Here is a 14,458-nt window from a genome sequence, read left to right on the forward strand (position 1 = left end):
CCTACGCAGCAATCCTGTGACAACGATGCGCATGTTTGACAAGCGTGTGGAAGCTCTGTTCAGAGATTTGATCCTCTCTCCGGCGCAACCGATTGGTGAGGTCGTCGACTACTTTTACCGACTGGAGTTTCAACACAGAGGAAGTCCTCACATTCATTGTTTCATATGGGTTTGAGGTGCCCCTGTATTTGAGGAAGCCACGGATGGAGCCATCTGTCATTTTGTGTCTCGCTACATCTCGGCCGAGCTGCCGGACCCGCAGAAGGAACCGGAATTGTACAAAAAGGTCACAGAGGTTCAGATGCACAGCAAAAGTCACTCCAAATCGTGCGTCAAACACCAAGGTGCAAATTGCCGCTTTGGATTCCCCAAACAACCGTGCGATGAAACAATGATCGTCAGACCTGCGCCCGTCGACGACGACAATCGAGATCAACGCAATGAAGATCGGTTGGCGTCGAATGCCAAGCTTGTTCCCGTGCTAAATCTGCTGAATGAGCCTGAAACGGCATCCCTGACTTTGCCTCAGCTACTGGCTAAATGTAAGCTCACCGGTGACGAGTACATGAACTGTTTGCGCATGACGGCCTCGTCGAGTTCTGTCGTGCTTAAGCGAGAACCGAAAGACTGCTGGGTCAACAACTACAACCGCCATTTGCTTCTTACCTGGGATGGAAACCTGGACATCCAATACATCGTGAATGCCTACTCTTGCATCGCATACATCTGCAGCTACATCAGCAAGGCTGAACACGGTCTGAGCCAATACCTGAAATCGGTCATTGAAAACTCCCGCTGCGCAAATGTCAACGAGAACGTGGAGGAAAATGTCCCGGACTACAACGTCAGGTCCAAAACAACGCAAATGTCCATCGTGACAGAGCCTGCTGCCATCGATCCCGCGGTGTTACGCGACATGTATCGTAACCTGAACCAAAAGCAAGCGTCCGTCTTCTACAAGGTCAGAGATTGGTGCATAAAACGTGTGTGTAGCTCAAAGCCCATTGAGCAGTTCTTCTACCACATCAACGGTGGCGCCGGGACCGGCAAATCTCATCTCATCAAGTGTATCCACGCTGAGGCTACCAAAATACTGCAGAGACTACCACGACTGGCTGAGGAGGCCGACATTTCCAAGCAAACGGTTGTTCTCGCAGCTTTCACTGGCACGGCTGCGTTCAACATTTCCGGGGCAACGTTGCATTGTCTACTCAAACTGCCGAGAAGTCTCAAACCCCCGTACCACGGGCTGGGCAATAAACTGGACGAAGTCAGAGCCGAGCTGTCCATCGCCGAAATACTCATCATCGATGAGATTTCCATGGTGTCGAAAGACCTCTTCGCCTACGTGAATGCCAGGTTGAAACAAATCAAAGGAATTAATTTACCTTTCGGTGGCATGTCTGTTCTTGCTGTTGGAGATTTCTTTCAGCTCCCTCCCGTGAGACAGTCCAAACCTCTGTGCGTGTACGATCCTACGCGGCCGGACCACTGGCGTGACGACTTCAAAAAGATCACGCTCACCGCCATCATGAGGCAGAAAGACGATGTCGCCTTTGCCGAACTGCTGAACCGACTTCGCGTCAAAGAAAAGTCAGATGAACTGTCGGAAATGGACAGAGCTCTCCTTGCCACGAGGTACACTTCCCCAGAAATGTGTCCAAAGCATATTCTGCATGTTTTTGCCACCAATAAACAGGTGGATGGCCATAACTCTGCGATGCTGGAACTGTCTCATAAGGACATTGTGCAGATTGACGCGGATGACTACAAGAAAGACAAAGGAACTGGCAGAATGGCAAGGCAAGCTTCCCCTGTGCAAGGCGCTAAGAATGAGCTCCCGGACTCAATCAAAGTTGCCTTGGGTGCTCGTGTTATGATCACACGGAACGTTGATGTTCAATCAGGTCTGTGCAACGGGATGTTTGCAAAAGTTGTCAAATTGGTGAACTATCCAAATGAAGCCCGTGTCCAGAAACTTGGCTTGGAACTCGATCATGTGAGTAACACAGCGCGTGCTGCTAACCCCGTGTACATTGACAGACTGGAGGAGAAGCTGAACAAGGCTGGAGTGACGCGCCGACAGTTTCCCATCAAGCTTGCTTTTGCCTGCACGATCCACAAGGTACAAGGCATGACAACGTCACAGGCTGCAGTTTCGCTGAAAGGTGTTTTCGAACACGGCATGGGGTACGTAGCTCTGAGTAGAGTGACTTCGCTCAGTGGTCTGCATATTCTGCATATGGATGAGAGAAGGCTTCATGCAAATCCACAAATCACTGCTGCTCTTGCTGAGATGGCAGAGGATTCTTTGGAGAGCGTCATGCCCCTCCTTCGCGTGATGCCGTCGGTAGATCGGGCAAATCACCTGGTTGTCGTCCATCATAACACCGAAGGGCTGTCTTGTCACGTGCAAGATATCGTGTCTCATCACGAACTGCTTTTCGCTGATGTTTTGTGCTTCACAGAGACACACCTCCAAGGATCAGTGGCCGATGGACGTGCTTGCTTGGAAGGCTACATGATGTTTTGCAGGAACCGAAGTGATTCTTACACAAACTGTCCTGACTTGGCTACAAAACGTGGTGGCGGCGTAGGTATTTGTGTCAAAAGTCACATCGTGGCCCAGGAAAAGAAATACGTTCAGGGTGTGACCGACATTGAATTTGTTGTGGTGATGTTGGGATCACCGGTGTTTGAGTGATGTTCCAGTTATTTATTTTCTTTCTGTGTGTTCGCAATTGTCATGGTTTTTAACTCGGCTGTATGTATTTGTTTGTTCACGCTGATTTCTCCGACTGCCCGAAATTTTCCATATTCTCAGTTTATGTGTATATCTGTCATCTCAGGGACACGAAGAAAGAATCCGATCTGGCGAAAGCCCGTGCGGCTCTGGACTCAGAGGCCACAGAGCGTGAACGTCTGCAGGTGAAGTTGTCCAAGCTGAAGATTGATTTTGACGAGCTGGAAGCAAGGTGAGGCCCGCCCGGCCATTTTATCAAAAATATGCCAACAACAAAATGGATAGTGGATATTAGTGCTGACACAATTGCTTTGCTGCTGGGGCCACACCCCAAGGAAAATCCTCCTCGTGACTAATTGCAGCTCAATTGGACTTTCAGTTAACCATCCCATATGTGGGACTCACGATGGGATCACCGGTGTTTGAGTGATGTTCCAGTTATTTATTTTCTTTCTGTGTGTTCGCAATTGTCATGGTGATAATACTAGCCAACTTACATTGGCTCCCGGTCCATTTTAGATGTGACTTCAAGGTTCTTCTACTAACCTATAAATCGCTGCATGGCTTAGCGCCTTCATATCTCGTCGACCTAGTTGTTCCTTATGTTCCGTCTCGTAACCTTCGTTCGCAAAACGCTACCCTTTTAGCGACACCGAGGGCCAAGAAAATGTCTGCAGGCTCTAGAGCATTTTCTATTCGGGCTCCAGAGCTTTGGAATGCCCTACCAATGGATATTAGGACTGCTACCTCAGTAGAAACATTTAAGACACGTTTAAAGACACATTTCTATGACATGGCCTTTAACTAACCTGTAGTGGCCGATTCGGCTGGAGTTTGTTTTCTCTCCCTCTCCACCCCCTCCCTCCCTCCCTCCCCGGCCGGGGAGGTGGTTAGGTGGCACCCATGCTGACAGCGGCTATCTGGATTCTCGTGGGCCAATTCAGGATGGGGGAACTGCAGCTCAACCTCCTCGAAGACACTGCCAGGACAATTGAGGGCTCCTTCGGCAGCCCTCTGCTATGACATGGACATCCACTTTTTATTTAATTGATTTTCATGTTGTATCATTTGTGCCCTCTCTGCATCCATTTCAACCTGGTGATCCTGAAAGGGGGATCCTTCCATCTGTGGTCCCTTCTCAAGGTTTCTCATTTTCCCCTGGTAGGGGTTTTTAAGTTTTTCCTTGCCCTTTTGGGAGCTTAAGATCAGGGGATGCTTTGAGAATAATTGTCAATTTCTGTCTATGTGAAGCCCTTTGAGACTGCTTGTGATTTAGGGCTATACAAATAAACTTGACTTGACTTGTGTTGGAATAATTTAAGTAAAGCCTTGTACTTATTACGAGTTTATGGCTTTCCTTTCATCTAGGTTCTTTCTCTTGAGTGACTTTTGATCTCTGTCAGCCATATGTGTCCTTCCTGTCCTTATGTTATCTGTGTGTTTTTGTTCCTGTAAGAGGTAAACACAGTTTGAAGTGGTTGCGTACAAGTTATCCCATATTTACTCAAGTCTTGTTCAAGGGTTTCGGACAAGTCACTCATTGTTATTGCGTGTTAATTTACTAAGTAGATAAAGTCTAGCCAAGGTTTAGTTGCATTGTTCCACAGGAGTTATCTGATCTTGCTCGCGGACGACTCGGCCATGACAACTGTAGAAGAACAGATGGACAAACTCTGCGGGGGTCACGGGCCGACAATGAAGTGCTAATTCACACCACACTACATTCCTTAGCTAATCAGCGTTGCTACAGACACAATCTTCCCTCCCTTTAGTGTAGCAACGCCTTTGTAACCAGGGCAACCAAAACATTAAATAGAGGAGCACGTGGAGGGAGAACTCAGAATTGATGGAGATTGTAACCGAGTTTCCTCTCTCTATCGTTCTCCTCGCGAGAAAAGGCTTAATATTCTGTCTCACTTGTGGTTTGTTTGCTGTTGCTCTTCTCTTAATAGTTATTCAGTCATTGAAATAAACCTGACAGAAATTGGGGGCTCGTTCCGGGATCTCAACACGCCCTGAACGGTTCCAGCGGGCTCTTTGACACAGGCGAAAATCCTCGGCCGAGGTAAACAAAAGCCCTTTGACGGGACTGTCTCGATCAGTCCGGCTGGACACCGGGAGGGTTGACGAGATCTTCCGAGGAAGAGAATCAGCAGACCGTGAGTAGGAATATTAATTCTACTAAATAGAAACAGTTAAATTCCGCAGGGGCGGATGTGGAGCCCCCTAGCTTTCAAGCTAGTTAAATTCTGCAGCAGGAGGGGCGGACTCCTCTGTTATTTAAAAAAACAAAACAAAAAAACCTTGAGAATTCTAGACCCTATCAAGTACCACTAGAAACAGTTAAATTCTGCAGGGGCGGATGTGGAGCCCCCTAACGTTTTATGTTAGTTAAATTCCGCAGCAGGAGGGGCAGACTCCTCTGTTCTTAAAAAAAAAAAACGCGCGTGGTATGCTTGTGTACGGTTTGACTGAGAGTGATCTCATTTGAGCGCTCCTCTATATAAACACACAGGATTGTAAACGGTGGCTTTGTGTAGGTGCAAAGGCATCAACTCTTTCGGGGGAGGTGAAAGGAGACTTACCACACATTGGATTTTAACCACTGTCCTGTGAATAAAGTTGGTTTTAGGACACTGTAGGTGCCGTTCAATTTACCAACTCCAAAATTTAGAAAAATAAACCATGGCAAACTTAAATAGTAAGCGAAAGTCCCTACCCCGACATGAACTAAAATGCAAGGATTGGAAATTAATGGAATGGGTCGACCCAGAAAATGTAAAATATCTTGACAAATGGATAACCAAAGAATAAAAAATCCAAAGAGAGCTTGTTGTTGCATAGGCAGGAAGATGATGAAACGACATCAGCGCGGCCTCGCTTGAGGGCCGTAGCTGAGGGTGTGATAAATGAAGATGAAAAGGATGATCAAATTACAAAGAAAGGCGTTGTGGGACGCCAAAGCGAACCATCCTTTCCGACTTTGTACCCCAAATTGTCAAGCGCAGGTGATCCTCCAAAATATAGTGATTCTGCTCATGCCATGGTGACGCGGAGCCGCGTGAAGTCAGAAGCTCCCTCTCCCTCAGCCCCCGCGGCAAGCTGCGGCCCAGGCTACACGGGAGCGGAAGTAATTGATGCTTACCCAATGATTCAAGTAGCAAATCCTCGCTGGGATTCCAAGTGAACTTTAGTGGACAGGTCCCTCTGACGTAGGTTTGGTGAAAGGAGCACTTCCTGTTGTTATTAGACCTAAAAAATGAATACCGCCCTTGTGTGAGACAGTACCCATTGAAACCCGATGCCTTGCAGGGTATTGCACCTGTTATTTCAGATTTATTAAGGGCAGGTGTCATCATTCCTTGCCCTGATTCTCCTTGCAATACTCCAATTTTCCCTGTGAAAAAGGCACTACCTTCTGTCGGGTGGAGATTGGTGCAAGATTTGCAAGCAGTGAACAATGCTGTCATTCAAAGAGCACCTTGTGTCCCTGACCCGCATACCCTGTTGAATTTGTTAACACCTGATGCGAAGATATTTTCAGTAATTGACATTAGCAATGCCTTTTTCTCTGTCCCTATTGCTGAAGAAAGTCAGTTTTGGTTTGCTTTCACATATGCTGGGTTGAGGTACACCTTTACCTGATTGCCTCAGAGGTACTGTGAAAGCCCTACAATTTAATGTGTGATGGCAGCCAGCATGGCAAAATTTGTCCCACCAATGGGGAGTCAGATTTTGCTCTATGTTGATGACATTTTGGTGGCGTCCCCTGATTATGCCTCTTGTCAGACAGACACGCTTGCAGTGCTGCATCACTTGGCAAAAGAAGGCCACAAAGTCAGCAAAAATAAACTCCAGTTGTGGTCCACTGAAATTAAATATTTAGGCCACAATCTGAGTTCCCAAGGTCGGACTATAGTTGAAAGTAGGAAGACCTCTATTTTGCTAGCTCCTAAACCACTCACAAAGAAACAAATGATGTCTTTTTTGGGGCTCACAGGTTATTGTAGAAGCTGCATACCTGACTATGCACAAATTGTTGCTCCTCTGTCCAAATTGATGTACGAAGAGAACATCTCAATGTCCACTCAATTAAAATGGACTCCCGAAGCTGAGGATGCTTTTGTGCTAATCAAGCAGGCTCTGGTCTCCAGCTCCACTCTGGCCCTACCTAACTATGATAAAGCGTTTGTCCAAACTGTTGATTGCAAAGGTCATTATATGACCTCTGTTTTGCTTCAATCGCATGGCTCAAAGTTTCGACCTGTTGCCTTTTATTCTTCGAAATTGGATAGTGTTGCTTGTGCTCTACCGCCATGTGTGAGGGCCGTGGTGGCGGCCTCCATGGCTGTGGAAAGCAGTGCTAGTGTTGTGTTATTTCATCCTTTGACTCTGAAGGTTCCCCATGCGGTCTCGGGTCAATTTAAAAAAGGGAAAAGAAAAAGGGAAAGTGGCCGCCATCTTTTTTGCAAATGATGATTCATCTGAGGTGTTTTATCAAAACAGAACCTTCGAACCACGCCAGAGAGGGCGCGGTCGTGAGAATTTCCGTCGCGACATACCTGCTGATGTGCTAGAAGGAGGAAAGACTTTCTGGGTGAGAGCGGCAAATGGTGTGACAACCCCAGTACCCCAGGCTCGTCCAGTCTGGATACGGGACCCAGAAGGGGAAAGTTGTTGCATTCCCATTTTGCTGATGCCCAATTGCCCTGTTAATTTGTTAGGAAGAGATGCTCTCACTGCACTTAGTCTTTCCCTTGTGCCCATTAATGACAAAATCGTTGTCAAAAGGCGACATCAATTACAGATTTTTGGACAGTTTCATTGCTACTATTTCTATTCATTGGATTTGACTGATGCAGAAGTTGTGCAGTTTGGAACCCCTCTTTTAGCCCAGGCAGGCACCCTGTTGCGCTGCCCTGAACAGGCGATGGACCCAACCAACCTGCACGTAACCATGTGGCATAAAAACACGCCTGGTCCTGATCACAACTACGAGAACATGCTTGAGGCTGTTACGCCTGCCTCCTTGAAGACATCTTTCCTCCTGCATGATGGTGAAAGCCGTGCCTGTGTTGTCATAGGGCCGGCTCCCTCTGAGGTGCAGAAATTGCACATGTCTCCCACTCCGCTCCACATCTCATTGTTTCGGCCTTTTACGGCCACATGGCAGAGTTTGGGATTTGTGGCCAGAGATGCACTGGCGGCTTCTGATTGGACTCAAGTTGGGCCTGACTCCTTTTATAGTCCTTCTACTAAGTTTTTTAAACAAAACATGAACCAGGTCCTGTCATTTGTTAGTGGAGTTCACGTTGACTCCTGTTCTGAGAAAGCATCCTCATTTTGACATTTTGTGCTGTCATCATATGACGAGCAAAAAGGTGTTCTTAGTGCTTCTATGTGCTCTTATATGTTGTGCCTCATCCTTTTGTCCTGGTGTGTGTGTGCGCGTGTGCGCGCAGAGGATCCTCATGAATGGGTGTGTGTATGGGTGCGAGTGAGATGTGTGTTCTATGGAAGAAATCAGTAATGGAGAATGTTCTGGAGGCTGTTGAGCAATAATAGGGAAATTGAGAAGTGGACGATGATGTGTTTAAGTTTGTTGGAGAAACTAAGATGAGCAGTGTGTGGCAGTAGAGAAAATAAGACGTGTGTGGCAGACAGTGACTAGAATGGTGGCTTGATAGGACGAGAATGAGACAGCAAATGTTGTGTAGAAGACTGAAAGATGTTGAAGGTGAACATGATAGGGGAGGGCAACAGCAGAGTTGGCCTGCCCTTTGAGAAGGTGAAACTGATAAGCGTGCCTGCGCTCACGCGTTGTCGTGGGGCTGTCCGCGTGGGCCTTTGCTATGCTCGTGTGGGCGGTGGGCCGGCATCATGGTTGTTGCAGGAAATGGCCAGCCTGTGACCAATCAACATTGATGCTGCCCCCCCCCCTGCAGGCGAAGCAGGGACAGTGTGATTTTCTCAGAGAGTGATGTCTAAGGAAGATGTGACAATATTTGCATGAAGGATAAAAGGCACTGATGAGAAAACAAAAGTATAACCAAAACGTCAAAACAGAGGATGACGTTTGCGCAGCGTTGTTTGTTTGTATTGTTTGTGAGCTGTGTCTCTGCTGTACGTTTTTGTGTTCTCTGTGTGCTGTCAGTGTTATGTGTTAAAATTGGCTAATGTAGGTGCACAAAAGAATTTGCTAGATTGTAGTCCATATGATTTGCACCGCAAAACAAAAGCAATTTTGTGAAAATGTGAAAATGTGAAAATAAGAAGAAAGGAAAGGCAAGCAATTTTTTGTGGGCAGGAACTGGTCCACACTGCATTAATGCCTATCCCTGATGAAACCAAATTTGAGAGATGGAAAGAACTTGCTTTCTGGAATTGGATGAAGCAAAATTATTAAATAACTTTACAAAGCTAAATTTAGAAGAAATAGTCGATTGGTTGTGTCAAGACTACACAAGTTTTTACATTTGGGAATAAGAGAGTGATTGAGTTAGTTAAAGTTGAGAAACAACAACAATTGTCTATTATATTACTTTACTGGCGGTTATTTTGTTAGTTTTTATCTTTATCTTGATTGGTTTGACACCTGGGGGGGAGGAAAGATTAGGATGTGGAGCACGGGTTGAGACAACCAGTTACACACGCAAAGCATGTGTGCACTGGGACACTGAGAAGCATTTTGAAAGGTGTGTCGAAATTAAATGAAGATGAAATCATATGTAGTAATACATCGCTTTACTACATATGGATTCTCTAAACCGTACAATTGAGTAAAATAAAACATACTTTTTGACTTTTGTTCAAATTACTAAAATTCTTGTGATAAACGATGAGAAACTGATTGAAAAGAAACTACAAGAAACTACAACTAAGCTAGTTGTGGAAGCAGTCCAATTGCCACGACAAATAGCTATGTCCACGTGTGCAGGGCACGCACGAGACTGATAAGGTGTCAAGAGGTAACAAGCTTGCGGACGGAACCGCATAGCTGCAGTGCAAAAGACGCTTCAAATTTTATACACACAAGAAGCGGATTGAATTACTGAAACATTTTTAAAGATGTGCAGCGACAAAGTCCATAGATTGAAATTCAATCATGGACAAAGAGAGGGGCAAGAGTAGAGAATGGCATCTATAAATGACCAGAAGACTGACCTATCCTCCAAAAAAACCTATACAAGCGGGCAGCAATGTTGAGCCATGGTTGTGTGTCGCATGGCTCAAGAGGAGGGATAATGGGGCAGTTCAGTCAGCTTTATACATCATGTGAATTTGATTCATATTCAAAACAGTTAAACAGTTATAAAAAAATTTTTTTGAAGAGCTTGTTTAACATGTGCTTAACGCAATCCACAGGGTTATAATGCCTGGTCATAATAGATGCATTCTCAAAATTGATTGAATTGGCTTCAAAATAAACACTGAATGCCTTAACAGTGGCAAAAACGTTATGTAAAGAAATAATAGTTTGTCAACAACTGCTGTAGATGTTAAAGAATGGAATCAATATCTCGAAAATGAATGTGGATAGTTTGTTTACTGATTGTGAAATGTGCGACAGAGTGTTCTATATAATATCCGTTGAATGGAAGAAAAAGAAAAGAAACCATTGCTTTTAGAGAATGTAGTCAACAAAAATTGTATATGTACCGACGTGCCAAGATCTGGGAAAAAGCTGGAAAAAACATAATGTCTTTAAATTTGAGAGGCGACGATGATCTGACTGAAATTGATGCAATTAGAGTCCCCAGAAGAGTTCCTGATTAATAAGCATTAATTGACCAAATTGAAGCGGGATGGGAGTCCTCCATTTGCTACTGGTGGACGATGAACAAGAACGTTGACAGGATAAATTACATCCATTGCAACATGCAGAAATTGGGCAAACGGACACAAGTGGGACTTGAGGCAGTGCACGAACAGCTAGCCATGCCTTCCCTAATGTCAATCCAGAACCGCAATGCTCTTGTTATGTTGTTGTCTGGGAAAGGAAGGATCTGCGCAATGTTCAGGGAACAATGCTGCACCTTCATCCAGAATGACACCGCCCCTGATGGGAGCCTGACGAAGATGATTGCAAATTTGCAATCCCTCAACACGAGGATGAAAGAGCACAACAAGTGGATGACTGCTTTTGGGAAGTATAAAGCCCTTGTGTCCTCAATCACTGCTATACTCACCTTGTGTGGATGTTGTTGTATTCCATGTCTCCGTGCTCTGTTTAATCGTCTTATCACTACAGCAATCTCGCCCATGGACGACGAGGTGGCCCGGGTATGCCTAATGTCTGAACAGCAGCATGTTGATGATAACGATGATGATGATGCAGTTTTTGCACTTGAGTTTACAGACTTTTTCCCAGATCTGTGTGTTTCCAAATGATAATATCACAACATTTGTCCTTTTTTGGTGTAAACTTATTTGTGCCATACTTGTGATCCGACAACCGAAAATCGAGAGAAGTGGTTGTTTTTGGTGATGTAAATATTGAGCAAATATGTGATAAACAGGAGGGAAATGTTGGAATAGTTTAAGTAAAGCCTTGTCATTTATGAGTTTATGGCTTTCCTTTCATCTAGGTTCTTTCTCTTGAGTGACTTTTGATCTCTGTCAGCCATATGTGTCCTTCCTGTCCTTATGTTATCTGTGTGTTTTTGTTCCTGTAAGAGGTAAACACAGTTTGAAGTGGTTGCGTACAAGTTATCCCATATTTACTCAAGTCTTGTTCAAGGGTTTCGGACAAGTCACTCATTGTTATTGCGTGTTAATTTACTAAGTAGATAAAGTCTAGCCAAGGTTTAGTTGCATTGTTCCACAGGAGTTATCTGATCTTGCTCGCGGACGACTCGGCCATGACAACTGTAGAAGAACAGATGGACAAACTCTGCGGGGGTCACGGGCCGACAATGAAGTGCTAATTCACACCACACTACATTCCTTAGCTAATCAGCGTTGCTACAGACACAATCTTCCCTCCCTTTAGTGTAGCAACGCCTTTGTAACCAGGGCAACCAAAACATTAAATAGAGGAGCACGTGGAGGGAGAACTCAGAATTGATGGAGATTGTAACCGAGTTTCCTCTCTCTATCGTTCTCCTCGCGAGAAAAGGCTTAATATTCTGTCTCACTTGTGGTTTGTTTGCTGTTGCTCTTCTCTTAATAGTTATTCAGTCATTGAAATAAACCTGACAACTTGATTGTTCTGGTGTTTTTTTAACTCGGCTGTATGTATTTGTTTGTTCACGCTGATTTGTCCGACTGCCCGAAATTTTCCATATTCTCAGTTTATGTGTATATCTGTCATCACAGGGACACGAAGAAAGAATCCGATCTGGCGAAAGCCCGTGCGGCTCTGGACTCAGAGGCCACAGAGCGTGAACGTCTGCAGGTGAAGTTGTCCAAGCTGAAGATTGATTTTGACGAGCTGGAAGCAAGGTGAGGCCCGCCCGGCCATTTTATCAAAAATATGCCAACAACAAAATGGATAGTGGATATTAGTGCTGACATAATTGCTTTGCTGCTGGGGCCACACCCCAAGGAAAATCCTCCTCGTGACTAATTGCAGCTCAATTGGACTTTCAGTTAACCATCCCATAGTCGCACATCAATATAAATAGCGCATTTGACTGCGTCGAGGGTTTAATACTGTTTTTGCTCAGGAAGTCGCATCACATTCAAATCCTTAAAGATGAGCTGGAGTTTGAAAAGAAGCTGCATTCCGCGGTCGGTAATTACCATCACTATCGCTTATTTAATTAATGAAAATAAAGCTGAGTCATTCTCACGTCTCACGTAGGACTTGCGCATGGTCCAAAGCCAGCACGAGTCTCGCATGGTGTTGGAAGCCGGCCAAAAAGTGAAAGATCTGGAGGAGGCTCTGTCTACAGAGAGGGAGCGGACCCAGAACAAGGAGGAGAGGTCTTTTTACAGCTTTAGAACATACCACAACGTTTGCTCTCATAGCAATTAATGTCGCCACGTTTGTCCCCAGGGTACGCCAAACCATGTCGGCCAGCAAAAAGAGGAAACGTCCGAAGGACAGCGAGGGTTTGAGCTCGGGCGGATGCAATGTGCCTCGTCCTAAAATCGCCCAGCAGGTCACTGTGGATGAGCAGCAGGTCACTGTGGATGAGCAGCAGGTCACTCTGGATGAAGTGGACTCGTACGGCAAATATGTCAGACTCCGCAATACAGTTGATGAGGTCAGTGGATGTGTCACAGGGGAACATCTTACGAAATTTGCACATTTTCCAGTAACGACTAACCTGTTGAGATCAATTTCAACTATTAGGATCAGAATTTGGGGAACTGGCAGGTGAAGCTCCAGATTGGATCTTCTGCTCCCATCGTATTCAAGTTTGCCGCAGAATTCATCCTGAAGGCCCACGAGAGTGTCACGGTAATCAATCTTATCTGGAAGATCTCAGATACAAGGTGCTCAATATTTCAATGACCTTTACATGCATCAGATCTGGGCGGCTGACGCTGGCCGAAACCACAATCCTCCCTCTGATCTAGTCTGGGAGACACAGTCCAACTGGGGACCCGTAGGCCAGGTCCACTTTACCTTGATCAACGCCAACGGAGAGGTGACACATCTTTCAAGCGACAAGAAGCAATATTTCTCTTTTGACGTCCGTTTTTCTTCCAGGAAATAAGGATGAGCAAAGCCACTGGCGCACGTTTGGAAGATGATGATGGAAATTCCACTTCCACCGTGGGATAGAGGAAATGGAATTTCGGTTTCTTGTGTGTCTTGACATATGAAGGGATTGACAATAAAGCAGACTTTGACTTTTGACATGGTCACATTATAAAAATATTGTATAACAATACAATTAAATGGGCTTTTTTTAAATAAAATCTGCTCCGACCTGTACTGAAATTTAATTGAAATAATTGAAATAAAGTTGTTGTTCTTTAAAAATGATTGAATTCGTCTTTTTTCATTCTGTGTAATTACATTCTGCTGTATGCATGTTAGAAAAATGTATATATATATTATCATGCGTTCTCTAATCAATGCTTTACCCCAATAGAACTGCAAGAGATGCTTGCTGTTTGGCCTTGCTGTTTTTATGAGTCATTTATGAGTTTATGGCTTTCCTTTTATCTAGGCTCTTTACTTTTAGTGACAGGGATCTTTTGATCCCTGTCAGCCATATGTATCCTTCCTGTCCTTATGTTATCTGTGTGTTTTTTTTCCTGTAAGAGGCCTTCACTACCAATAAGCAGAGCTTATTTGCATAGGCAAAATGTTCTTATTTGATTGAAAGAAAACTTCATTCCTTTTCAGTTAACTGTAGGTTTGGTTCATATATTGTTGTTGATCAGAACTGTTTTTCTTTGTTAAGTGTTAAACACAGTTTGAAGTAGTTGCGTGCAAGTTATCCTATATTTACTCAATGTTTGTTTAAGGAACTGCATACCAGTTACCTTACATTTACTTAACATTTGCTTTAGTGTTTAAGACAAGTTACTTATTGTTATTGAGTGTTAATTTACTAAGTAGATAAAGTCTAGCAAAGGTCTAGTTGTATTGTTCCACAGGAAAGCAGCAATTAAAGTTATCTGATCTCACCCACGGCCAACAACTGGAGAAGAACAGATGGACAAACCCTGCGCGGGTCACGGGCCGACGATGAAGTGCTAATTCACACCACACTACATTCCTTAGCTAATCAGCGTTGCTACAGACACGATCTC

General features: G+C 44.7%; 2 protein-coding genes across 13 annotated transcripts; both read left to right on the forward strand.

The window, feature by feature from the left end:
- Positions 1-301: 301 nt before the first annotated feature.
- On the forward strand, positions 302-4,649 carry LOC133148502 (ATP-dependent DNA helicase PIF1-like). Of its 12 annotated transcripts, none has more exons than XM_061271536.1 (5): positions 302-1,638; positions 1,700-1,803; positions 1,908-2,190; positions 2,469-2,597; positions 2,850-4,649. In XM_061271536.1, exons 1-4 carry the CDS (start codon positions 302-304, stop codon positions 2,545-2,547), a joined length of 1,803 nt encoding a protein of 600 aa, XP_061127520.1. In that variant the 3' UTR covers positions 2,548-2,597; positions 2,850-4,649. The 12 variants fall into 12 exon arrangements, with proteins under 12 accessions (XP_061127520.1, XP_061127519.1, XP_061127522.1 ...); XM_061271535.1 differs by having other exon boundaries at positions 2,469-2,593; XM_061271538.1 differs by having other exon boundaries at positions 1,908-2,125.
- A 7,312-nt stretch (positions 4,650-11,961) lies between these two features.
- Positions 11,962-13,681, forward strand: LOC133148507 (prelamin-A/C-like). Its single transcript, XM_061271549.1, has 8 exons — positions 11,962-11,976; positions 12,062-12,187; positions 12,412-12,475; positions 12,549-12,670; positions 12,744-12,954; positions 13,044-13,151; positions 13,222-13,341; positions 13,404-13,681. Exons 4-8 carry the CDS (start codon positions 12,558-12,560, stop codon positions 13,476-13,478), a joined length of 627 nt encoding a protein of 208 aa, XP_061127533.1. The 5' UTR covers positions 11,962-11,976; positions 12,062-12,187; positions 12,412-12,475; positions 12,549-12,557; the 3' UTR covers positions 13,479-13,681.
- Positions 13,682-14,458: the final 777 nt, after the last annotated feature.

The sequence above is a fragment of the Syngnathus typhle genome, unplaced genomic scaffold (genome assembly GCF_033458585.1).
Source record: "Syngnathus typhle isolate RoL2023-S1 ecotype Sweden unplaced genomic scaffold, RoL_Styp_1.0 HiC_scaffold_97, whole genome shotgun sequence".
NCBI classification, from domain to species: Eukaryota; Metazoa; Chordata; class Actinopteri; order Syngnathiformes; family Syngnathidae; genus Syngnathus; species Syngnathus typhle.

Coding starts and splice junctions, on each gene's coding strand:
- LOC133148502 (XM_061271529.1), top strand. CDS start 302: ATGCACAGCAAAAGTCACTCCAAATCGTGCGTCAAACACCAAGGTGCA. Junction 1,639..1,699: donor AGAGCTCTCCTTGCCACGAG/GTACACTTCCCC, acceptor ACCAATAAACAG/GTGGATGGCCATAACTCTGC. Junction 1,804..1,907: donor GGAACTGGCAGAATGGCAAG/GCAAGCTTCCCC, acceptor ATGTTCAATCAG/GTCTGTGCAACGGGATGTTT.
- LOC133148507 (XM_061271549.1), top strand. CDS start 12,558: ATGGTCCAAAGCCAGCACGAGTCTCGCATGGTGTTGGAAGCCGGCCAA. Junction 12,671..12,743: donor ACCCAGAACAAGGAGGAGAG/GTCTTTTTACAG, acceptor GTTTGTCCCCAG/GGTACGCCAAACCATGTCGG. Junction 13,152..13,221: donor AGGCCCACGAGAGTGTCACG/GTAATCAATCTT, acceptor TACATGCATCAG/ATCTGGGCGGCTGACGCTGG.